At 47.5% G+C, this 24,275-nt stretch overlaps 2 protein-coding genes and 1 long non-coding RNA gene across 7 annotated transcripts; 1 reads left to right on the forward strand and 2 right to left on the reverse strand.

The window, feature by feature from the left end:
* Positions 1-417: 417 nt before the first annotated feature.
* On the forward strand, positions 418-8,535 carry LOC127597941 (troponin T, fast skeletal muscle isoforms-like). Of its 4 annotated transcripts, XM_052061329.1 has the most exons (13): positions 418-499; positions 3,092-3,133; positions 3,224-3,237; positions 3,352-3,360; positions 5,692-5,710; positions 5,823-5,868; positions 5,943-6,059; positions 6,459-6,536; positions 6,616-6,729; positions 7,418-7,530; positions 7,623-7,713; positions 7,796-7,836; positions 8,311-8,535. In XM_052061329.1, exons 2-13 carry the CDS (start codon positions 3,114-3,116, stop codon positions 8,345-8,347), a joined length of 699 nt encoding a protein of 232 aa, XP_051917289.1. In that variant the 5' UTR covers positions 418-499; positions 3,092-3,113; the 3' UTR covers positions 8,348-8,535. The 4 variants fall into 4 exon arrangements, with proteins under 4 accessions (XP_051917289.1, XP_051917291.1, XP_051917292.1 ...); XM_052061331.1 differs by lacking the exon at positions 3,352-3,360 and having other exon boundaries at positions 420-499; XM_052061332.1 differs by lacking the exons at positions 418-499; positions 3,092-3,133; positions 3,224-3,237; positions 3,352-3,360 and adding exons at positions 4,306-4,418; positions 4,875-4,892.
* An 859-nt stretch (positions 8,536-9,394) lies between these two features.
* LOC127597948 (uncharacterized) lies at positions 9,395-9,924 on the reverse strand. The gene is made up of 2 exons (XR_007961814.1): positions 9,500-9,924; positions 9,395-9,465 (listed from the first exon to the last, which is right to left on the reverse strand). It is a non-coding gene; the product is annotated as an uncharacterized LOC127597948 (long non-coding RNA).
* A 9-nt stretch (positions 9,925-9,933) lies between these two features.
* aass (aminoadipate-semialdehyde synthase) lies at positions 9,934-24,172 on the reverse strand. Of its 2 annotated transcripts, none has more exons than XM_052061317.1 (24): positions 24,003-24,172; positions 22,988-23,211; positions 22,693-22,869; positions 22,438-22,522; positions 22,258-22,325; positions 21,645-21,791; positions 21,492-21,570; positions 19,549-19,676; positions 19,330-19,475; positions 19,144-19,266; positions 18,937-19,048; positions 18,747-18,806; positions 16,372-16,439; positions 14,548-14,669; positions 14,022-14,151; positions 13,126-13,236; positions 12,931-13,039; positions 12,713-12,853; positions 12,423-12,590; positions 11,792-11,887; positions 11,596-11,711; positions 11,410-11,498; positions 10,654-10,830; positions 9,934-10,148 (listed from the first exon to the last, which is right to left on the reverse strand). In XM_052061317.1, exons 2-24 carry the CDS (start codon positions 23,204-23,206, stop codon positions 10,024-10,026), a joined length of 2,796 nt encoding a protein of 931 aa, XP_051917277.1. In that variant the 5' UTR covers positions 23,207-23,211; positions 24,003-24,172; the 3' UTR covers positions 9,934-10,023. The 2 variants fall into 2 exon arrangements, with proteins under 2 accessions (XP_051917277.1, XP_051917278.1); XM_052061318.1 differs by having other exon boundaries at positions 23,899-24,172.
* Between the last annotated feature and the right edge of the window lie 103 nt (positions 24,173-24,275).

Below are 24,275 nucleotides of genomic sequence, written 5' to 3' on the forward strand. Positions count from 1 at the left end.
GAAGAACGCTAGACGGACGACATTTAAGGATGGCGCGGGGTGAGAATGTCCGAGAACATCGGGAGACAACAAATTGGAGGACGTTGTGACGGCACCGTTGGGAAGATGAGAGGAAAATGCGAGTAAGAGGAGAAGGTGGAGAGCAGCTGTTGGACCACCAAGCCTCACTTCTTCTTCTTCTTCTTCTTCTTCTTCTTCTTCTTCTCCTTGTTCCCAGAATAGCCCAAAGACTTTGGCCAGCGCTGGTTCTTGTCCAAACTTGAGTCAGCGTCTCCTCCTCCCCTTCCTGGCATGTCCTTATTGAGGACCCGGAGAAGGAAGGAGGGCTTGCATCCCCCCCCCCCCCCCCCCTCCCGGCGCCCCGACCAATGCGGAGGCGCGGCGGATCGAATTTCGCTATAACACAAGAACATAATCAGCGCGGCAAGTGCGCAGAAACCGACAGCCGCTTCGGGGATCTCCACACGCTTCCTCCTTTCTTTTCTTCTGCTTAGCTCAGGTAAGGAAAAATCCAAATGGCGCCATTTGGTCCTGTTGTGTTTCGGACCGCAATGTTTGGAGGTTGTCCTCCAAAGGCCCGCTCGGGAGCATTGTCATTTCCTCGGAATGATGACGGAAGTGAAAATGTCAACAGGCGGACTGCGTTTTGAGATTTCGAGGTTTCCTACCCGTTGTTGATCAATATTTTGAAAAATCGTGATCGGCTTTGCATTATCAATAGCGAAATGTATGTTACTGCTTGCCTTCCGTGTTATTCACTACCCTAAGGGGGGGGGGAGAAGAAGCTGACCTCTGATTTCGAGGGTCTACAAAACCTATGTCAAACCTGAGGCCCGGGGGCCAGATGCGGCCCGTCACATCATTTTATATGGCCCGCGACGGCAAATCCTGTCCGTCGATTTCCATGATCCTTGCTCAAACCCGGACCGAAATGTCGAATTATCATGCGTCCTAAGTAACGTTGAGATTTCGCAATCATTTTGTTCACACTCGATCAAACGATAATTGAACAAACTACGATCGGTGACTCGACTGATTTCAAAACATCAATTTGTTGCGCATATTTTAACATTCATTTAGCTTCACTCCGAGGGAAGACGTTACCCCAAAGTGTCCCGCGACAAAAATGAGTTCGACACCCCCGCTCTAGAAGAACTTCCCAGTCGGTGTGAGCCCACTGAAAAATTCCGCTCAAACTTTCCCGTCTGGTTGCGAGCTTCACCTTCGACTGACTCAAAATGGCCGCCTTGTCGTCGATTGTTTGGGAAGGTGTCCGTCAATTACGATGCGGCTCAGGCAAAGTATTTGTTTGCTTTTTGTGGGATCAACAGCAGATGCTGGGGACGGGGGTCATTTTTCCAGGCTTGGCGTCCCACTGGGTCGCCAGCGTCTATTTGCGGAGCTGCAAATGGGCGTGGCACGCCGCCACATGGCGGGGGGGATCAACACTTTAGCGCCGAGACGGACGGCGACAAAATTCTCCGGGGGGGGGGGGGGGGGGCTCACACGTCCGACACTTTGCTGTCGTCAGCGTTCGGGATGTGGGACTCCTGGGGGGGCGGGGGGGGGGGGGTAAGGGGGGGTTCCGAAAGTCAAAGACAGCGGGGATCCGCCAGGTGGGAGGACGGGACCTCCTCCAAGGAAGGAACTAAATCCCACCGCGGCGTTGCGGGAAACCCGAGCCGGGCAGGCGGCGCACAGCTGCGCCTCGGAAATAGGACGGAGGAACGCGCTAATGGGAAGAACGTGCGCATGAGCTCCTGCGCTCATTTTGGATCAACTCTTAACTCCGTCACTGGCGTGGAGCGTCGATATCATGCCGGATTTGATTTTCAATTTGTTGCTGTTGATTCGCAAGGTCGTCTTGGGATGATATCGTACGACATCGCGGTTTATGATACGATACGATACGATATTACATGACGCGCTACACTCGACCTTTTGACCTGGCGCGCGAGCCGAGGCGGCATGACATAACATTGGCTAACGGGTGACCAATTGGACTAAATATAACAAGACTGCCATTTTTCTACCGTATCGTGTTGTATATGTTGGGCCAGGTATGTCACATCCTGGATATGATACGCAACGATACGATATCACGCCATTCCCTTAAACTAAACAAGCGCTGCTGGGGCAAAAACCGTCGCCGGGCAAGTGAACCCAAATCCCGACCGGATGCGATACCGTGCGCCAGCATTCATACTGAACATTTCGCTCACTAAGATGCAAGATATCATCACGGTATCCGATACCGTATTAAAGCTCATGCGCTTTTTTCCCCCGGCGAGGTGAATACCGGCAATGATACCGTAGGACAGGATATTACGACTATCGTGTATCTCGTTTCTCATTGGATCGAAATATCGATAAGTCACCGCCGCAATTTGATCCGGCACGTCACGATATGATATCAAAAGTCCATCCATCCCATCCACATGATCTGCCATCTGATTGGATGAGGGGGGCGTTTGTACGGCAAAGGTAGAATGTTGTCGTATCGCATTACGATCGCTCAACCGCCTCCGATAACCTGTCGATATTTACGATACCTGAAGGATATTTCATGACACGCTTGTGCTATTGTGGCGGCGCTCTCGTCTGATTGGATGAACGGTTGCCGTGCCGATAGCCAACGATACGGCGCGATACGGGACTCGACTGAGCTGTCGTATATGATACGCATATTGGGGGCCTGGGTGGTCAGTTGTTGCCCTTGTTGTTGTTGTTGGGGGGGGGGGGGCGTGGCTCGCGGCGAGCTTTGCATCCCGTGTCTAATTTTATAGCGTCGCCAATTTTTGCTAACTCGAGACTTTTGCCATCTGCCATCCGACACCGCTGGAATTGTCTTGCGCATTTTTTTATCCTGCTTTTGGTGGTGGTGGTGGTGGGGGGTCAAGGGTGGGCATGTGGGTGGGATAGGGTGTTAAATGTGCCTGTGTAGGGGGGGCGGGGCCTCTTCCAGTTATTTTGAAGCCGAGCTTTAAATAAAGTCGCTTCAACTCGGCCCAAGACGTCCTCGGTAGTGCGGCGAAATCGACGCGGCGCCACTTTGGAACGTTGACGCCCGCCTCCGTTGTTTGACTCGCAGGTTCCAGCGCTCCACTTTCAACATGTCCGACACTGAAGACTAGTAAGTCTGCCGGTGCAAAAACAACAACGCGTGGACGGACGTTCCTTGTTGTTCACTGATCTTGTGTCTTGTTGCCCCCCCCCCCCCCAGCGATCAGACGGAGGGTAAGTGGTAACCGATCATTCCGATCCCGTCGGCGTACCCGCAGTGTTCAACACACAGGATCTTTTATTTGTAAATGTCCTTCTGTTCCTTCTCTTTCTCGGATCGCCACGAAGAGTACGATGGTAAGAGCGTCCGGCTAACCCGCGCTAACGTCTTGCTTTGGTGATGTTGTCTTGATGAACGTAACCCCCCCGCTTGAGCGCGAATGGCACGCCAAAGCCGTCTTGCACCTTCAATAACCTCCCAGCCTCGCCCCCCAAACAGCCTGCGGGACCGCAGGTCCTCAAAGGTCCTCAAAGGTCCTCAATACTTCCCACCCCTCCCTTAAACTTGCCGTTCCTCTGCTCATGGTTCTCAAACTGGGGTTTGCGGGCACCCTGATGTGATTTGGGCATTGCGTGCCATAGAAAATGTCTCATTGGAAACCGGCGACCAATCCCGAGTTCAGCTTTGGGACAATTTGAAGCCCTGCTAACTAGAGCAGTGCCGTGCGATACGTACTGAAACCACTCAAGATTCAAATCTCAAATTGGAAATGATATTAAAAAAATACCTGTTCCACCCTCCCGTCCCCGTGTTTGGTGTGCCCACCTTGGCCACCGGGGGGCAGTACAAGACAAACAAAAACACACACAGACTGTTCACAGAGTCATTTCAACTTTTCTCAGCTCATCAGCGCGGCACTAACATTCAGACGTTCTCTGTAGAGGATAAAGAATATAGAACTGTGACCACGCCGCTATATTGTCTTTCGCTATCTCTTGCTGCCCCGTTTGGGTTCAATCGGTCGCTTCAAGGTTCGTTGCCAATTAAGAGCAGTGCTTGCGCTAGCGGACTGGTGGAATCGTCTTTGTTTGATTATGTCGTTAGCGGGGAGTGATGTCACTCGTACGTTACGGCACCGCTGTATCTTAGCAGAAAAACGCCACTGACATTTTAGCCCCAAATTTTAGCGTCTTTGTTTTGGTCAAAATTGTGAAGATCTCCCCCGACCCGTCAAGTTTGAGAGCCAACTCCCACGCTAAACGTCCGTCTCTTTACCTCCATTAACCGCACGTGATGTGACTCCGAGTAGAGGAGGTCGAGCTGACCCCTCAGACAGAGGCAGAACCTCAAATTGAACCCGAACCTGAGGTAGAATCCGAACCTGAGGTAGAAGCTGAAGCGGACGAGCCCGAAGGTATGTGGCATGGACGGAGGGTAGGGGGGCGGGGCTTATTCTATCATCCTTTCCCACACTACGATGGGCGCTCCAGGCATGCTAATGCTAAGTGACCTTCCTTTCACCTCCGGGCAGAGTCAAAATCTCGCGCCGCGCTTTAAGCGGCACCTTAAGCGTAGCGTAGCTGTTTAGCGTAAACACGTAAGCCAACAACACAATCGAATCCGCGCTTTGTTTTGCCTTGGACGAGCTAATATGCTAACAGCCTTAGCTATGCCGATGGCGCTAACTAATGGCGCCGCTCGCCGCAAAGATGATTGAGCAGCAATCATCGGCACAAAATGGATGCCGGGCTTGTAGCTTTTAGCCATTTAGCTCAAGTTTGCTTGTGGAACTCTCCCGGCTCCTGGTGCACCAACGCTAACACTTTTATTGTTCTATTCTGCTCTTGTTCTGGACGCTTGCTGCATGCAGAGGACTTTGAAGAGGAAGGTATGTTCTTTTTCACAATAACACTCTTTCCTATTCCGACATTGGAGCGTCGCACAATCGTGTCCAGAAATCTTTTGGGAAAGAAAAACAAAAGGGTGAAAGAATATGAGATGCTAACGACTCCCCCCCCCCCCCCCCCCGCCGCCGCCCGCTCGTCAGCAGCATGGCATGAAGCAGCCGGCCGATGGGAGATGGACCCTTGTGATCATGTGACCTCGTAGACAGAGAAGACGACGACCAGTTTGGAGTCGAGCCAAGCAGAAAGACGCACTTTGCGTTAGCGGTTGTCCGTTAGCGACACTGAAGCTAGTCATGTATAACACCCTGGCGACAGAAATTGTTCTTCTCAAACAAATGCTCCTTTGAATCGTTTAAATTTAAATCGTTTCTTTTTAGTATTTCGGCATCAAAAAGTTCACTGAAACCCGAACATCAAGTCCGCTAGCTTGGTGCTAAGGTATAATGCGAAGCGCCATAGACGGGCGAACGTAAATTAGCATTAGCATCAATATCGCGGTTATTCTCAAGCTGCCACCGGGCTACTACAGTGAAGCAGAGCAATTCCCAAGTTTGACTTCCTTGTACACTGTAAAAATTGACGAAAAACACTAACAAAGAAAATCACGGTGGGGGTTCACTGTGACAATCGTCGAATATGTTAGCTCCTTTCCCCCCCTTGAAGCGCTAATCACTAATTAATCATTTGAATTCTTGAGAGTCCTGAATATGTTTGACTTCTCACAGCGCTAAATGTACTTGTTCTCCCCCAACCGCCGCCACCTTGACTTGCGTCCCGCAGAAGAGAAGCCAAAGTTCAAGTAAGTCACATGACGGGGGGGTGAGGGTGCGGGGGTGGGGGGGGGGGTAACCTGACCTTCAGCTCATTTTCGAAGCACCAGAATGCAAGCCGACGCTCTCGTTCCATCCTAGGATGAGCGCCCCCAAGATCCCCGACGGCGACAAAGTCGACTTTGATGTAAGTTGCGGAGAAAATCTGGGCCCCCAAAAAGTCCCGTTTTCCAGTTTTGACGCTTGTTTGGCCGCGTTCAGGACATCCAGAAGAAGCGTCAGAACAAAGACCTGGTGGAGCTGCAGGGCCTGATCGACGCCCACTTTGAGTGCCGCAAGAAGGAGGAGGAGGAGCTCATCGCCCTCAAGGATCGGATTGTGAGTGTGGCCGCCGATCGCCTCCGCAAAAGTTTGGGGACGCTTGTTGTAGATCGTTAATGTATTATTCTTTTTTTTTGTATTATTACAACTGAAATATGATTTAATAAAATAATAGAAAGGGCTTATTTAGTCATAAGTGATTTTTCGGATTTTTTTTTTTTTACTCACGTGTTGAATAATTGTTTTTATTTAAAAAAAAATGTCAATAGTCCTGACTATTCAATACAATAATAATCGATAATATTTCAGTACTCATCAACATAAATGTTACCCGCAATCTGTTTTTTGTCTTGGATTTCACTTGACCGTGTACCTAATGAGGTGTCCGGTGAGTTGACATATGGCGCCCAACATGTCCTGGTGGGCTCGCATTACGAATTTCCCGACTTCCCGCAGGAGAAGCGTCGCGCCGAGAGGGCTGAGCAGCAGCGGGTCCGTGCCGAAAAGGAAAAGGAACGCCAGGCCAGACGTGAGGTGTGTACCGTCCACGCCCACCGCGGCGCTCCCTCCCTTGTTGAAAAGCCGAGGCCGCCAATTGCTTTCGTGTGTGCAGGAGGAGCGTCGGATCAAAGAGGAGTCGGACGCCAAGAAGAAGGCAGAGGACGAAGCTAAGAAGAAGTCGGCCCTCTCCAACATGGGATCCAACTACAGCAGCCATCTGCAGAGGGTACGCCATTGCAGCGCTGCAACTTTTCACTCTTCATCATCCTCAACAGAACCTCAAACGGTTGACAGGCGCATACGAAATTGCCTTTGAAATATTTTCCCGTCCCAACACTTTTGTCCACATCACCCGAGAAATTTACTTGTAGGAAGTCAATCGTCAATGCTAGCGATGGGCATTCGACATGTTCTCCGTGTAAAACGCAAGGAACAGGAAAAATCCAAAATATGAAGAAAATATCGAAAAATAAAATCGGCAAAATCCGCCAGTAATCACATCTTTGAGTTTTGAACTTCAATAAACAAACAAACTGTTTTTTTTAAACACACTACACATTTTTCAAAGAATGCTAACGGACATTCGAATACATGTGGGGGTTCATGTGGGGGGGAACGGTTCCAACAAACAAAAACATTGTCATAAAAATAATAATTTTTTTATTTTGATTCCCCCAAAAATGATACACACTGTGAATTTCAAATGAAACAGTTTTCGGGTTGAATTTTTTCCCCAGCTGCAGTTCAATCTTTAGCCTGATGGGGGTGCCAAATGGCAGTCAACTCAACACGCTCAGCCAGAAATGATTGGATGGCTGGCTGGATGGATGAATGGACGACTGGACAGATGGGCGGCAGGGCGGATCGTCAAGTTTATAGAACTGAGCTCGGTACGACTTTTTTGTCTCCATCAGGCGGACCAGAAGAGAGGAGGAAAGAAAGAGACGGAGCGAGAGAAGAAAAAGAAGATTTTGGCCGCCAGGCGCAAGCAACTCAACATCGACCATCTCAACGAGGACAAGCTCAGGTTCGCTCCTCAACGCTGTCAATTTCCATCAGCTTTAGTTTCACTTTCTGGAGATACGCTCTTGTCAATGTCAACCAACGATTGTGTCCCAGGGACAAGATCAACGAGTTGTACGAGTGGATGTGTCAGCTGGAGTCGGAGAAGTTCGACCACACGGAGAGGCTGAAGAGGCAGAAGTACGAGGTGAGTGCCCTCAAAAGCGCCCACGCGCACAAAAAAAAAGGGAGAAAAGTTCACATCGGATGCGCTCTTTGCGCCCTCACAGGTCACCACCCTGCGCAAGAGAGTGGAGGAGCTGAGCAAGTTGTAAGTAAACGCCATTGTTGTTAGGAAAGGTGTGAGCTGAGCATGTCCTAACTACAGCGCCGCCGCTGGTCAGGAGGACACATTACACCATTTCGCCGAAATCAGTTGTCATGACTGTTTTTTTTTTTTTAAGACTAATACCTCAAAAGCACACAGAACATGTATTTATACATGCGTGGATTATTATTGTCCAAGATTACGACTGATGTTTGATTTTTAAAATGTTTTTCATCCGTTTGATTATTTTATTGTGGATTTTGTGACCTGCATATTTGTTTTCAGCCACTCGCTCCAAAATGAGCCAAATCCCAAACTTAAGCTTCTCACTTCCATCCAAACAACAACTTTGAACAAATGACCGTATTATAATGTTAACATTTTGATGACTCATTGCCGACCATTCAAACGTTGCCATTGAAGCGCACGCGGTACCATGCAAACGTGGCTTGATCTGTCCGTCCGTTCGTTCCACAGCAGCAAGAAGGGAGCCGCCACCCGCCGCAGGAAGTAGACGCCGCCGTCAAAATTTGTCTCGCTGAGAAGGCGCAGCGCGTCCTTGCGCCGAGGGCGCATTGTCATCGCTCGCCACTAGCGGCTAGTTGCTAACGTTAGCATCAAAAACATGTTGGAGCTCCTCACTCTCTCGACTGTTTGGTTCGCAGTATTTTTGTAAATAAAGTTTGACTCATCTCGCTGACATTTGTTGTGCCTCTTGTCGTTTCTTTGATGCGAACAAGAAGACTGATCCTTCCATCCATTTTCCGATCCGCCACCGCCCTCATTTTGTTTTTCGGATTGTTTTCCATTTTCTCTTGTATTCATAATGGATATTTCAATACCTTTCTCTATTTATCAACTTAGTTCTGATTTATCATTATATTTAATGTTTGGAATTGATCATTTTAACTCTGATTGATGTAAAACCGTAAAAATATCACGGTTAAGGGTAAAATATGAGCCTTAATGGAGACTTCTTCTTACTTTTTTTTCTTTTCCGATTGATATAAAAATGATTTATTAGATATAAACACATACCGGGGTAGGACTAGATACGTTTTTTACTTCTTTCTACTCCCTTGAACATAATAACGGTGTTGAACGAAGACTGATTTCTTTCTTTTTACTATTTTATGGATCTTATTTTCTGTCAAATTAATACTCTACATGTTTTATGTTCAATAAATAACAAACCAACCAAAAACCAATGTGGGGATGTTTAAAATAATCACGCAGAAGCGGGGGAGCAAGTTGGCAGGGGCTTACTGAGGCGGCCGGAGGGGAAAAAAAAATCTGCGTGTCACGTGACACCGCTTTATTAGAATTAGTAGTAGTCAAGTAGAACACACACAGCACGTATAGTGGACGAACCGGAAGTTGGAACAGATCCTTCAAAGTAAAACAGAAAAATAATTTGAGAGCAGATTTGTCTCACACAATGAATTTTGAATGTTTACAAATGATAAACACGACTGCGCTTTATATTTTGGCCAAGGCAAATATTTGCAACATGGTCAAGTTTGCGAAAGGTGTGCTTTGTGTTGTTGGATGTCGGTCATGCTTTCTTTTTTTTTTTAATGCAAATTCAAATAAGATGAAAGGATGGCGTTGACGTTTGTGCGACGGCAAGGCCTAACCTTTGCCCGGTGGAGTCGCTGGGCCAAACAAAACAAACACCAACCGCGTGCAGGATTTTAATTGGACGGCAAACTTCAAACGTGGAGCCTCGAGGAAGACGAATCCAGCAGGGACCAAAACCTGGACGCCACGAGCGAGCGAGCGCAAACTGGGCTAACGCTCAACACATTCCGAGTCAAATAAATAGGAAGAGAAAAGAGAAGCTGCGTTTGTCACCCGCAAAAGAGATCGGCGCTGCCGCCTGCAACAAAGCTCGCTCGCGTCGGCGTCTTTCATCCAAGTGTCGGTTGGTTCACTTCTTTGATGTCACAGCACGTCAATGTTCCGACGTCAAAATATTTCCTTTCCGAGATGCGGCGACGTGACGTTCCTCTGCCCGGGTGACATTCCCGACGAGCCCGTTCAAGGCGTCAATCCCGATGCCAAACGTTGGTGGGCGGCCAAATAATTTTGAGGGGGGCTTTGGGGGTGCGCCGAGCCCACCGCGAAAAAGAAATTTGGGTCAGACGGAAAAGTAGCAAACAGGGGCGGGCGGGCGGGCAGGTGACGTCCTCAGGAGGATTCTAGCAGGGTGCTGCTGGCCACGATGTTGAGGCCTTCGTCCTTGAGGCGTTTCAAGGCCGGCGCGTAGATCTCCTTGCTCATGGGCAGCACGATGCCCTTGGAAGTGATCTCGCCTGAAAGAAAAACAAGCGAGAGTTTTGCGCTCCATCGACAAGCGCGGAAGCCATTTTGGACTGGTGGTGCGCCGGTGCGCTTTTATTTGGAGGGCCTGGATGGGAACCGGATGTCGCCCGGCAGACAGGATGCTTTCTCGCCCTTCGTAAAAGATTGCCTTGGGGGATGACGTACCTTTTTTTTGGGGGGGGGGGGGGGAGTGGGGGGGGTCTTGACCAAATTGATATGATTTCCTATTGAAAATGTTGCTTTGGATTTTTGCGCATTTTGGTTTGAGTTCGATTTCCTAGAGTGGATTAACGAATGAAAAGAATCGGGTGAAATGGAGATCCTTGAACGCACCGGGTTTCAAACTCCAGGCCCGGGGGCTGGACCTGGCCCGCCACATCATTTGATGCGGCCGGCGAAAGCAAATTCAAACACGTCGACTTCTACGACACTTCCTAAAACGTTGACCGACATTTTAAAATTCGTTTGTAATATAGAAGAGTGAAGGGGACTGACCGTCGAGGAGCATGCGGGCGGCGACGGCGACCGGGTAGCCCACGCTCTTGGCCATGGCGGAGAATCGTCCGTCCTCGCCGTACACCACCAAACTGACGCGTTTGTTCTCCAGCTCGCCCGTCGGGTGGCGCAGGCCAAAGTCGCTGCGCAGCACGATCATGTCGCGCTCGCCGCTGCCTGCGCACACGCGGCGATCGTCAACAATTACACAAACACACACACACACACATTGTTCACGGAGCTGATCCTGGCGCGTTCGCATTTTGGGGTATTCGCGAAGGGCTGAAAAGCCCAATGTCAACCGAACCGCGGCTGTTCTAAACTACGACTACATTTGAACTTGAAATTAACTCGAAGCCAACCGAAAGGGAACTTCCGATTGAACTCGGATCCATTCAAACTAATGTGTGAACGGGAACGGAATTGGGAGCAAACGCAAGGGGAACTAACTGCAACTGACCTCAATCTCAAATAGGACCGGACTAGAATGAACAAAAAAACGAACTAAAATCGGACTACGGCAGAACTAGATCCCGACGACGTGTCAATGTGAATGGAATTAGGACTAGAACTGAACTGAATCTGAATTGTGACTGAACTAGGACAGACTAAACGGCTAGATTTGGAAAAAAAAATGCAACCGAGACCGGACTAGGAGCAAACTAGATCAGAACCAGAAGCAAACCGGGATTGGCCGTGTGAACGGGTAACTGCAGCTAAAACGCGTTTGTGGTTTCGGGAGCGGCGGCGCATTACCGTAGGAGAGTTTGGCTTCCAGATGTCTGCTGAGCGCAGTGAGAACGCTGTCGGCGTGAGGAACCACGTCGTCGCTCAACATGTCGAACCTTGAACACAAGTCCAAGGCGTCAGAGCGCCCAAAAGGCACCATTTCCTTAATGCGCGATGGATCCGTTTGACGATTGGTCAAAGTGCGTCGCTTACCATCTGAGAGAGTCCATGGAGCGATCGTCGCCATCGACGCGCTCGTACACGGCGGCCTCCAACTCTTGCTGAGAGGTGGAGGCGGGCAAGCCCATCACGTGAGTCAGCAGAGCTTTCTGAGGCGCGACAACGGGCGTCAATTCAACACCGGGGGCCGGGGGGGCGCGACCGAGGCGGCGGCGGCGCGCCTTCTTACCCACGTGACGGGAGAGGACGTGCTGGCCAGCAGGGGACACGGCTCGCCGTTGATCAGACCCACTTTGACAAAACCGCGCATGGCCCTGGAGAAACCCTGCGAGGCCACGCCCCCCCCCACACACAACAAGAAATGAATTCCAAGTCTTCTAACCTTCGGACCCAACTGGACGTGAACTACGGCCGAATTGGGACTCAACGAGAAACGAGGACGAAACAAGTGCTGAAGTAGCTTGAGAACTGCAACGGAAAAATGCACACACACACAATGTCCCCACACCGACAACTGCTAAGGAAATGTCACTCGTCGCGAATTGTATTTCCTTTTCGATTTTCGTAGTTTCCTTGATGTAATTTACGTTTTTTTTGGGGGGGGGGGGCGTCATGAACACCTCTCGAGTCAAATGAAGGGCTGTAGCTCCATCTAGTGGATGCATTGTAGATTGCGCCTTATAGTCCAGTGCGTGCAATGTATGCTTCACCCAAATCAGGACCGAACCGGAACCAAACTCGAGCTAAACCTGTAGCGGAACTCGACTCAAGTGAACGTAGGACCCGGTGACGCCGGCGTCCTAGCGGCGAGCTCTCGCGCGTCATCACGCTTTGCGTCGGCGGGGCAGCACGGGACGGACCTTGTATCGCAGCGTTCCTCGGAGCAGCGTGTGCACGTCGGGGATGTCGTAGAGTTTGGCGTACTTGGTGCTGTCGCGGTTGGGATAACCTTCAAAGTTGAAGCCCGGAAAAAAATCCATGGGGGCCACGGCGTCCATCAGACCGCCGCCTCCGGGGATGGTCACCACCTGACGGACAAACGACGACTTCCAATTTTATCGGCCAATTTTCAGCGGTTTTTTTTGTGTTATCGCGTGTGGGGTGGGAGTGGAATCTGCCAATTTGTGCGAGTCGGCTACTGTGAGCGTACCTGGTTGTCGCGGCGGAAGGTGGCGGGACTGATGGAGGCCAGGAGAACGCCGGAAGGACTCCAGCTGAACTTGTAGCGCAGAGGATTGTCAGAGCACTCGGGAGCCGGTAGTCCGCCGCAGTACGACACGTACGACTCCACCTGCGTCTCACATCACAACACGCTAGCACATATACGGGAGTACGTGCTAGCGAACTCGAGCCTGCGCGCGGACTCACGGCGCATCCGTCGGCTTTGGCCTGATCGATGCACTCCATGGCCAGCATGTGATCGATGCCGGGATCCAATCCCATCTCGTTGACCAGGATCACACCCGCCTCCTCCGCCCTGATGCGCAGACGCAGTTTAAAATGGCCGCCCACGCAGTTTAAAATGGCCGCCCATCCGTCTGTGGGCCTGTGCGCGCAAGTTACCTGGCGTGCAGGTCGCTCATGGCCGGGCTAAGGTAGCTAGCGTTGACCATGTTGACCTTCTTGTCGATGCAATGTTTTGCCACCAGGGGATGGAGGGCATTGGGAAGCAGACTGCGGAGGAAAAAAAACACAATAAAATTGAAAAAACTGGTTTGGTTTCAACTCTTCGTCCCACATGACAAGTAGTTAATGCTACGTAGCAATAAGCTAATTAGCAATAATTCGTCGTCGAGCTACATATTGACGAAACGACTTAGCCAGATTCGACTTGGTAGCCAAATGCGAAGTAGCTTGAGGTTTGATAGCAGATGCTTTGCCACCGCGCGTTCGCTAGCTACATGCTAAATACCATATTGGCCCGAATATAAGACTAGTTTGAAAAAACAAACAAAAACTTTTTGAACACCAAATTTTTAGACGGAAAACAATTACAGTACATCTGAAACAAATGATAATATATTTGAGAGAAAAAGTTTGAATATTTTGCCTCGTTCAAATCTTAATATCTGAACATTTAAATCTGTAAAGTGCAATCACATTCGTAAATGAACGGCTTCTGGGTTTTGAAATGTAAATAAACTCTAATCTATTGTGATAAAACAACAAAAGTGCAATAACTGCGTTTGCTTCGTCGCGCTACCACTATTTTTATTTTTCATTCTTCGCGACAGGGGTTGGCTTTGGCCTGGGGAGTCAAGTTGAGTGTTCGCGTCAATGATATCTGGCGCCCTCTAGCGTCGTGAATGGGTATCATGTCTAGACATACTTGGCCAATAAAGGTGATTCTGATTCTGACCCCGAATATAAGACCAGAGTCCAAGACTGAAAAAGTGTGGGTCAAAAAAATTCGGGCCAATACGGTAGTTAATGCTCCGGAGGTCGCTAGGTGTCGCCACCTGATGACGAGGTCGTGGTCTTGTATGAGCGAGATGAGGTGCGCCTCCTGGCTGCTGACGTCCAGCATGACGGGGATGGTGTTCGGGTATTTGGCTGCCAGATCCTGCGCCTGCTTCATGCACACGGATGCTAAAGGGAAGGAAAACCCCCCCAACAAAGATGGGCCATTCAGACATGCGGCGTAATTGATAGCAAGAAGAAGAGACAGAGAAGGTCCCCAACTAACGCCAGCAATAGTTAGCAGGGAGGGATCCTGTTTAAGCCCACTAGTATTGTTGTGAGCTGTGAAAGTAACGCTTGAGAATGATGCTAGTTTCCTTTAGCCTCTCTGTTTTTCACACGATATCTTGGCATTCAGCCATCTTAACCCCCCCAACTTGTTTGAATATTTTGCTGTTCAAATACAAAAATGTGAAAATTACACCCCCCCCCCCATTTTTTTTTGGAATGTGTTGTGCCGTTTGCCTTCTTCCGACATTTGTAGAAGAAAACTTTGGGTCGTGACGATGCGAGCTCAGAGCTCACCCACGGTGAGTTGCGTCTTATCGCAGCGGGTCAGGTACTCCACGACGGGTCCGGTGACGTAGCCGCTCCCGAGCAACAGAACTCGCTTCATGCCGCTTTTCTGTAGGATCTGCGATTTCTCCCTGGTGGAGGTCAGACACCGCACAAAACCAATCAGAAGGACCATCGGCACGCCGGCCTAATCGGGCAACTTGTCATCGGGCTGATTCGCACCCACTCGTTCATTCATTCTCAAACCTGCCATCTCGAATCGACATGGATTCAATCGACCAGACGCGCATCAAAAAGGGCCATTAGAAAAAGGCAACCCACCAAAAAAACAAAACAAAAATTGACCCACGCGATTAAAATGTAGATCAACGCGACTAACATTTTTAATGCACTAACCAATGTAATTAATCGCGATTAACTCAGTAATTCGACTCCTCTTAGGAAAACAAGACAAATCAGTAATTTCTTTCATAACGGGCGACATACACACAAAAAAAAAAACAGACGAGAGAAATAAGAGCCGAGAGTGAACAAACACTCCGGTTGGGACGGCGGCGGTTGGCTATCGGATCAGGCCCGTCAAGTCACTTCAGCGACTTGAACAATCGTTCAGCAAACGATTCTTCTTGACACATGCTAGCCAAACTTGCCCGTGGCAGCAATTTGCTTTGCGATCAATGATGTGACTCGTGATAAATAACATGATTTTAATAACCTGTCAGTGTATAATAAATGCGGCACTCCTAAAAGGTCAAAATAGAGATAGGATGTGACGAGCGTAACATCAATCAATCACTCCAGAAAAAACTATGATCGCCAAATCCAATCCGATGTTCGAAGCAATATAAGGAAATAAGATTTGACCCAAAGCCCATCATAAGAATAATAATAATAACGTATTGGTTTAGAGTGCATACATACAGAAAGTGAGGCCCCCCCCCCCCGCAGAGCCCAATTTCGACACAAAGAAGTCTCCCTTTTGGGCGATTACTCTTCATAACAATAGCGGCAGCATATTAGTTCGAGGGGAAGCGTCCACCCCGTTCAACTTTGGTGTTAATGTCCAGTCCAAAAGCCCCCCCCCTACCCCGCCAGGAGTCATCAGACCCCCCACCCGCCCTCATTAGCCCAGCGCTAATTGGATGCGTCGGACCGGACCGCGTGTCTGACCCTCGCCTTCATTAAAAATTCAAGGAAAGACGACCAAATGCATTTTCCCTTCTTCATTTCTTTTTTTTTTCCTCAACGTATGTTGAGGAAGATTTAAGATGAAGATTAACGTTAAGATGAACATTTGCCGGCTTGTCTGGAGTGGGGGTGGGGGCGGGGGGGGAGTAGAAGCTCAATTAGGATGGCTTAAGACGCGCTGGCCTGAATAAGAACAAAAAGATGGAAATCATTCGAAGCATCACCGTCTCGCACCGAGAAAGTAATCAGATTAAAAACACGCGCGTGCACACGGAGACCATTTTTCATTAAAGAGGACAAACAAAAGAACTCCGAGACTGCACTTTGGCCTGGTGAAAAATGTGTTATTTTATCGACGCCATAAATGATGAAAAAAAAAAAAAGTGGTCGGGTAGCGCTACCAAAAAAACTAAAAATGGCTAAATGACTAAAAATGGCGTGTATATTAAAAAAAAAAAGGAAAAAGATCAAGAGCGCCCCCTACAATTTTTTTACCGCGTGAACAAAAAGTTTTGCGGGAGCCGTCATGGAATCGTCACGCAAGGGGTCCAAAAGCTGCGTTCGAAATCGTGGGGAAAACGTACGCTCAACGACGGCCCCTCCAAAGAAATCGCAACGCGAATTTGAGTATGAAACGCGTCTTACCGCCGCTCTCGAAGCTTCTCGATGTACTCGAACTTTGGCGTCAGGACTCCGTTGGAGGTGATCACCGCCTAACGTTCAACCAAACAAAGAACGTTACGATCGGCGCACTTTTGGACCTCGATGGGGTGAATCATCAAACAAATGGGAACAAAGTGACAACAACGTTTTGATTTTTCAACCGGCCGAGTGTGAAGAAAATGGTCAAGTATATAAATAATACTAATAATTATATAATAATAATATTATGCATTATATATAATATTATATATTATAAGATATCCCTTTATTCGTCCCACACTGGGGAAATTTACAGCCTCCAGCAGCAAGAATGTATGTAGAGAGAAGAAAGGAGAAAGAGAAAAAAAAACAATAAACATCTTTCAAATAAATACAATATGAACACAAATGGATAAATCGCAGTACTATTTACAATTTTCCTTCACATCATTGAATTATTATTATTATTATGATTGTTATTTGTTATATATAATTATATATAATATATATATATATATATTTATAAATATTTATAAAAATATAATATTATATTATTATTATATTATATTATTCTATATTATTCTATATATATTATTATATATTATAAAATTATAATATTTATAAAATTTATATATATATATATTTATAAATATTTATAAAAATATAATATAATATTATTATATCATATTATTATATATTATATATATATTATAAAATTATAATATTTATAAAACTTATATATATATATATTTATAAAAATATAATATTATATTATTATTATATTATTCTATATTATAAAATTATAATAGTTATAAAATTTATATATATATATATTTATAAATATTTATAAAAATATAATATTATATTATTATTATATCATATTATTATATATTATTATATATATGTTATAAAATTATATTTATAAAAATTTATATATATAATTATATATAATAAATAAAGATGTCGATTGCCGTACATCTATCCAGAGCTACAGAACCGTGTATTACTGTACACACACGCACACACAAAAATGTGGCCGACTTTGCCTTTGCGAAATGACATCACGCTTCTTCTCCCTCATTTTGTTGTCCCCAAAAAATCCAACCGACATGAAAACAGCAACTCTGGCAATCCAATCATGTTCGGACATGTTTTTGTGTGTCTCGGCAACATGTTCGGCATCCCCCGCGAGACGCGCGTCCAACATGCCATGTGGGGATTAATCAAAAAAAAAAAAAAAAGACATCATCCAGATTAGGTGGCGGGGGAGGGGGGGGGCAGTCCCTCCCGCCCGCTAATCCCGCCGGCGTGAGCTGGCGCGCCGCCGTTGTGCTTTTGGACGGCAAATTAGCATCCGGCTAAACTTGAGTTTCTTCTCGAATGATCCAAATTGAAATGAACGAAGCAGCACTTTGGATTTTTGAACTTGTCAAGTCACGCTCACAGAAGTTTGGCTTTGTTTTCAAAAAGTACACACCGCGGACCCGCCCAAATCGGTTGTGTAACTCCATAAAAGTTGCATAACACGCACATCAAAGTCAGCCATTTTCTCCAAAATGGACGCATTGCGGACGTCACCGAGGACGGTATGTGGACGTTCAAGTGGGAAGGGTGGGCGTGAAAAAGGACGCCCCCCATTGTGCAAAAACGACCTCCCAAAAAGGGCACCTTCCGAAAAAACGTGCTTTCAACTTCAAGCTACCGTATTTTCCGCACGAAAAGGCGCGCTAGGTTATAAGGCGCACCTTCAAAGAATGGCCAATTTTGCCTTTTGTTTGTTTTTTCATACATTGGACGCGCTGGTTTATAAGGGGCAATCTACAATGCATCCACTAGATGGAGCCACACTCCTTCCATTCACTCGCGAGGCGTTCAAGAGCGCCTCCGAAAAACGTAAATACGAATAACTTCGATGAAACTACGAAAATGGAAAATAAAGCGAGGAAATCACAAAATGAATTTTGTAGCCCCCCCCCCGACAGAATTAATTTTGGCAATTTCCTCGAGCGTAGTTCAAATGTAAACTAAAATGTAGGAAACTGGACCGTCTCAGAAGTGTTTTGTTATTTATTCCTTTGTGGTGTATTCACAACATAAATTCTGCCGGGGGGGGGGGGGGGGGGATGCTATCGAATTTATTTTGCGATTTCCTCGCTTGATTTTCTGTTTTGATGCATTATTTTCATTGATTCATTGAAGGAATGGTTAATTAACGTTTTTCGAAGGCAGTCACGAACGCCTCACGGAGCATTTCTGTCACTCAAACAGTTTATTTGAGTGAAACACTAATCAAACGAGTTTTGGATTGCAATCAATTTTTTTTTTAGATAAAAATAATAATAATAATAATCAATCCAAAATCAAATCGGGTGACTTACGTCGCGGACTTGCGGACTGAAGTCCTCCTGATCCAGAGGTCTGCTGGCGTCTGAGGGCAGCTGCGGGAGAATGCAAAAAAAATTTTGCTCCTCGAGTCAAAGCGAGCAACAACCAGACAAACTGGTTTGGATTAAAATGCTTCTCTTCTTTTCTTTTGTGCACGTTTGCTTTTTTTTTTTTTCCCCTCACCATTTCCCAGATGTACGGAAAGAGGCGGTCGCCAAAATACTCGGTGGCCTCGATGGGCAGCTGAGCCGGAAGGTTGTCGATGGAGCACATCAGGATGCCGTGGCCCTCCACGCTGAGGCACAAAAATCACCATCGGTCATTTGCTTAAACGTCACTTATTCACTCAAAACTAGAAAAAAAAATAGGTCGGGATTCTGGGGTCGGTACCTGTCGTGATCAATGTGCTGGTCGGCGTCGTACATGCAGAAGGGTTTGTCGATGGTGGTGCAGTCGTTCATGAACTGGATGGAGCCGCCCGCGTCGGCCGATATGTCGCAGATGGCCAGCAGCCTGCCGCGAAAGGCATTTATCGGACGCAACAGATTGCATCCGAAGCGGCGGCGTCGGTGTTACTTGTGCGGCAGTTCCGGCATGCCCTCGCTGGTGGCGCCGTTGCTCCTGGGTCTGAGCAGCTGCTGGGCATCCAGCCGGCGCAGGAGTCTCGGCGTCTGAGGGTCCCAGTAGATGCCGTTGATCAGGCAGTTGGTGTACGGCGCCACCTGTGGACAAGAGCGTTCCAATGCGTGAACGCCAATGGCTTTAATGTGCGTTCGCGCGGGCGCGCGTACTGACGCTGGTTCTGAAGTTTGAGGTGTAGAGTTCCGGGTGGTTCTCGTACTCCATGGGATCGTAGATCCCGTCGCTCTTCCTCATCAGGTGGTGGTGACGACTCAACACGGTGGCGTACACCTTGGTCATATCTGAACGACAACGTGAAGCGTTAGCCACACGCTAGAGGCTAACGACAACAAAAAAAACAACTACACTGTTAGCTTCAAGCGACATGCTAACTGCTACAAGGTTCGAATCCTCTCGAACCATATCTGAACGACAACGTGAACCGTTAGCCACACGCTAGAGGCTAACGACAACAAAAAAAAACAACTAGACTGTTAGCTTCAAGCGACATGCTAACTGCTACAAGGTTCGAATCCTCTCGAACCATATCTGAACGACAACGTGAACAGTTAGCCACACGCTAGAGGCTAACGACAACAAAAAAAAACAACTACACTGTTAGCTTCAAGCGACATGCTAACTGCTACAAGGTTCGAATCCTCTCGAACCATATCTGAACGACAACGTGAAGCGTAAGCCACACGCTAGAGGCTAACGACAACAAAAAAAAACAACTACACTGTTAGCTTCAAGCGACATGCTAACTGCTACAAGGTTCGAATCCTCTCGAACCATATCTGAACGACAACGTGAAGCGTTAGCCACACGCTAGAGGCTAACGACAACAAAAAAAAACAACTACACTGTTAGCTTCAAGCGACATGCTAACTGCTACAAGGTTCGAATCCTCTCGAACCATATCTGAACGACAACGTGAAGCGTTAGCCACACGCTAGAGGCTAACGACAACAAAAAAAACCAACTACACTGTTAGCTTCAAGCGACATGCTAACTGCTACAAGGTTCGAATCCTCTCGAACCATATCTGAACGACAACGTGAAGCGTTAGCCACAAGCTAGAGGCTAACGACAACAAAAAAACAACTAGACTGTTAGCTTCAAGCGACATGCTAACTGCTACAAGGTTCGAATCCTCTCGAACCATATCTGAACGACAACGTGAACCGTTAGCCACACGCTAGAGGCTAACGACAACAAAAAAACAACTAGACTGTTAGCTTCAAGCGACATGCTAACTGCTACAAGGTTCGAATCCTCTCGAACCATATCTGAACGACAACGTGAACCGTTAGCCACACGCTAGAGGCTAACGACAACAAACAAACAACTACTACTGTTAGCTTCAAGCGACATGCTAACTGCTACAAGATTCTAATCCTCTCGAACATCAACACCGTTAGCCGCGAGCTACGTGCTCGCCGCTAATGACCGCAAATTTTAGATGCCTATATCTCTCTAAAGCTAATATATACGTGGAATAAATGGCAGTTTTCGCAGCACTTTCCTCGCAATTATTCATTCAATATGTATTTTATCGACAAAACAAAAATATCACCTGATCATCAGCCATGTTAGCAAAAATGCTAATAATATAATGTTGGCCACACACAATGAACAAGCTAACAAACGTAGACGCCCAAGACGCTCAAGATGGTCAGGAATGAAAAGTAATTACAACCAGAAAGCACGTAGAGGATAACTGTTTGCTAACGATTCGGCGCACCCCAGTTGCTAAAATATTTTGCTCATGTCTGACAACAATAAGACTGTTAGCCATATGCTAATTGCTATACAACCCTTTCGTCAACTCTGACAGCAATGCAGGTTGGCAAAAAGTGAATTGCTAAGATACTTTGGCCGTGTCTGGCACCACTGTTAGCTACATGCTAATTTTTAATATCTTGTGATCATCACTGAAAAAAAAAATCACCATAATCCACCACATGGTGTTTGCCAACACTGACAACAAAGGTGTGAGCCACATGCTAGCTGCAGGCACAACAATCTCGTTTGTGTTTGATAACGCCAACAGCCACATGCTACAGTTAGCGTGCTAAATTCCGGCTACCCAAATCATCAAAAATGTCATTTTGTACCTCCGGTTTCGCAGACATCCTTCAGCTCGTGAGGCTCAACGTACTCCACGGGAAGCTCGTTGATGATGTCCTGCGCTCCCTGCAGGCGATAAAGGGGATGGCGTGACACTACGGCCCTGAGAACGGGAGCTGGATTCTTTTTCCGCACAGTACCTTGGAGACGTTGCCGGTTCCGGTGAAGCAGAAGGTGACGGGACCGATGGACTTGGGCATGAGGCCCATGGAGATCTCGTAGCCGCAATCCCGCACGGCTTGGATGGCCTGCGAGACGTTGCGGTAGTTGTGCGCCATGCCTATGTGCTGTCCGGTCGAGGGAATGCACAACGGCTCGTTGTTAGCGGTTAGCCATTAGCATTATGTACAAATGGAGTTAGCGCTTGGTATCGGGCTCCCAAAGCGGCGCAAGCGTGATACAAATGATGCTAGTCTCTGAGAATCATTCAGTGGTTAGCATCGTTACTCATTAGCACGTAGCAGTTAGCCTGCCATATTAGCATTACCGTGAAGAGAAATGTTTTTCTCGTTTTAAATACGTCGCCTATATTCATTCCCGAGATTAAAAAACGGCCAATTACGTATCCCGTGCCAAAATGTCCGTGAGATGCCGACATAAATTCTTGACTTTCATATCATCGATGTTAACAATTCGTCAGGAAGGAAAGTAGCCATTAGCTAAAAGTCGCCAAGGCGTCACTTAGCGACTTTTAGCGCAGCCAATCACCCGTGTCAACTGAAAAAGCCGCCGCGTTCGGGAATCAGCGTTTACCATGAAGGGGGTGTTGTGGCCCAGCGCCAGGAAGCGAAGACCCAAACCGTGTAAAATATTGATCATGCCTGAAGAAAAAGAACAACAATAATAACCTCGCTAGCATCCCACCAGGTTGCCGTGGCGTCACGCGGGATAAAGGGGCGGGGCGTATGCAAATGCCGCGACGCACGTTTTTACCTGCCACGCCGGCCCACTGGCCGAACGCCACGATGCGAAAGCCGTTTGCGTCCACCATCTTCTCGTAGTCGATCAGACGAACTTCCTGAAAAATTCGCACAAGAACGAATGAATACAAGAACTCGGCTTGTACTTTGGTCAACAAGCTGCCTTGCTTAGTTGTCAGCAAAAAATTGTTGTTTTTTTTAAATAAAATTTAAAAACTCAATGGAGAAAAAAAGGGCGCCCCCCTCTGCTTTTTTTTTGCCACTTCACCTTCTTGAGTAGGTCGTCCAGCAACGCCATGTTGGCCTCCTGCGCCTTGATGGTGTGCGAGAAGAAGGCGTAGGTCTTCTTGGGGATCACCTTCTCCTCGGGCGGCCGCTTCACGCCGAGGATAAGCGACGCCTCCGAGATGTCTTCCTGGATGATGGCGCCCGCTTTGGTGTAGTACTGAAAGGCAATGGAATCAGGTGACTCGGCGCCCAATCGACCAAAACGGAAATGCCACGAATCCGTTCCGAGTCGCGGGCGTAAACTCCCCCCCCCCCCCCCCCCCCCCGCATCTGACCTTTTCGTGGATGGCCCTGCGGTTGGACGGCTGCACGAGGACTTTGATTCCGTCGTGGGTGAGTTCGCGGACGTGGCGAGGCGCGAGCGGCGCCCGGCGCTCCCACGGATTGATGTCCTCCCGCCGGATGGCTATGACGGCCCGGTGGTGCGCGTCACGCCGCTGCCCCGGCGAGATGCTCAGACGCCTCCGGCCTTGGCGACTCAGGAGGCGAAACATGGCTTCTGCTCAGAGAGGAGAAAAAAAAAAAAGAACAGAAAAGAAAAGAAAACAGCACATTTTTGTCTGAGCTTTTTCTTGACGTTTTTGTTGTTGTTGTTGCCCCATGACTATTGGGAAGCTACAAATAGAGAGCCATGTACTTTTAAATTTGTATTGAAATGATTTGTCATGTTTCGGGAGTTGTGGTGGGGGGTCAAAAAGAAAGAGAAATACAAATTGTTTATCTTATCCAGGCTTAGAAGAGCTTGAACTAGCCCTGCGCTACACCATCAAATGCTCTTAAATCTTTCTTTCTTTCTTTATTATTTTATCTGTACTTACTATTGGTCTTGGCTGTACAGTGTCCTTGAGTGTTGTGAAAGGTGCTTACAAATGTGATGTATTATTATTATTATTATTATCTCGACTTTTGTATTATTACGATACATTTATTTTCAAAATGGCGGGCTAATAGCGGGTACAGTAGCGGAAATATGACGTCACGCTAAGGTGTCGCAGACTTCGTGTTTTCATGACTCAATTGCTGAAGACTAAAACAAAAAAAACAAAAAAAGTCGCGTGAGCGGCGTTCTCAGATTTACTCCCGAGCACGAATCTGCGTCTCAAACCATTTGCGGGCACTGATTACGTCGCTGAGTACTGCTCGCCTCCGTCAAGAACTTATAGGGACGTGAAATTAAAAGCTTTACCTTTCCTCGAAGGCGTGGTGGGAGCTCCGACTGTGTCGGGTGTCGGGAAACTCTCCCGGGTAACAAGTTAAGCCAGGCTAAGCTAACTTAGTACGCTAACTTACTTGCACACCAGCTCGTCAGAAGTTCACCGAACCACGAGCGGGCAGGAGCCAGCGGTTCAGATTTGGGAGCACGTGGAGGAACCGCGACAGAACTTTTTTTTTGCAGATTTGCACAGTGTCACTCAGAGGTTAGGCGAGGTCGTCATCAGCACGCGAGCTCATCCTTTTCCGGTTACTATTTCAACATTTCAAAGTAAAACATGGCGTATCTTGGTTATTAAATATATGGTGTTCACTTAAGATCACAGTTTCTTCTTGACTCATTTATGAACA

This window comes from Hippocampus zosterae, chromosome 3, assembly GCF_025434085.1.
Source record: "Hippocampus zosterae strain Florida chromosome 3, ASM2543408v3, whole genome shotgun sequence".
Taxonomy (NCBI): Eukaryota; Metazoa; Chordata; class Actinopteri; order Syngnathiformes; family Syngnathidae; genus Hippocampus; species Hippocampus zosterae.

Excerpts from the sequence above, each read along its gene's own strand:
- LOC127597941 (XM_052061328.1), top strand. The coding sequence starts at position 5,643 with ATGTACTTGTTCTCCCCCAACCGCCGCCACCTTGACTTGCGTCCCGCA. Across the intron at positions 6,730-7,417 it reads ACAGCAGCCATCTGCAGAGG|GCGGACCAGAAGAGAGGAGG; the intron begins GTACGCCATTGC and ends TGTCTCCATCAG. Across the intron at positions 7,837-8,310 it reads GTGGAGGAGCTGAGCAAGTT|CAGCAAGAAGGGAGCCGCCA; the intron begins GTAAGTAAACGC and ends TTCGTTCCACAG.
- aass (XM_052061317.1), bottom strand. The coding sequence starts at position 23,206 with ATGTTTCGCCTCCTGAGTCGCCAAGGCCGGAGGCGTCTGAGCATCTCG. Across the intron at positions 21,571-21,644 it reads GAACCGGCAACGTCTCCAAG|GGAGCGCAGGACATCATCAA; the intron begins GTACTGTGCGGA and ends TATCGCCTGCAG. Across the intron at positions 10,149-10,653 it reads CGCCCGCATGCTCCTCGACG|GCGAGATCACTTCCAAGGGC; the intron begins GTCAGTCCCCTT and ends TTTTTCTTTCAG.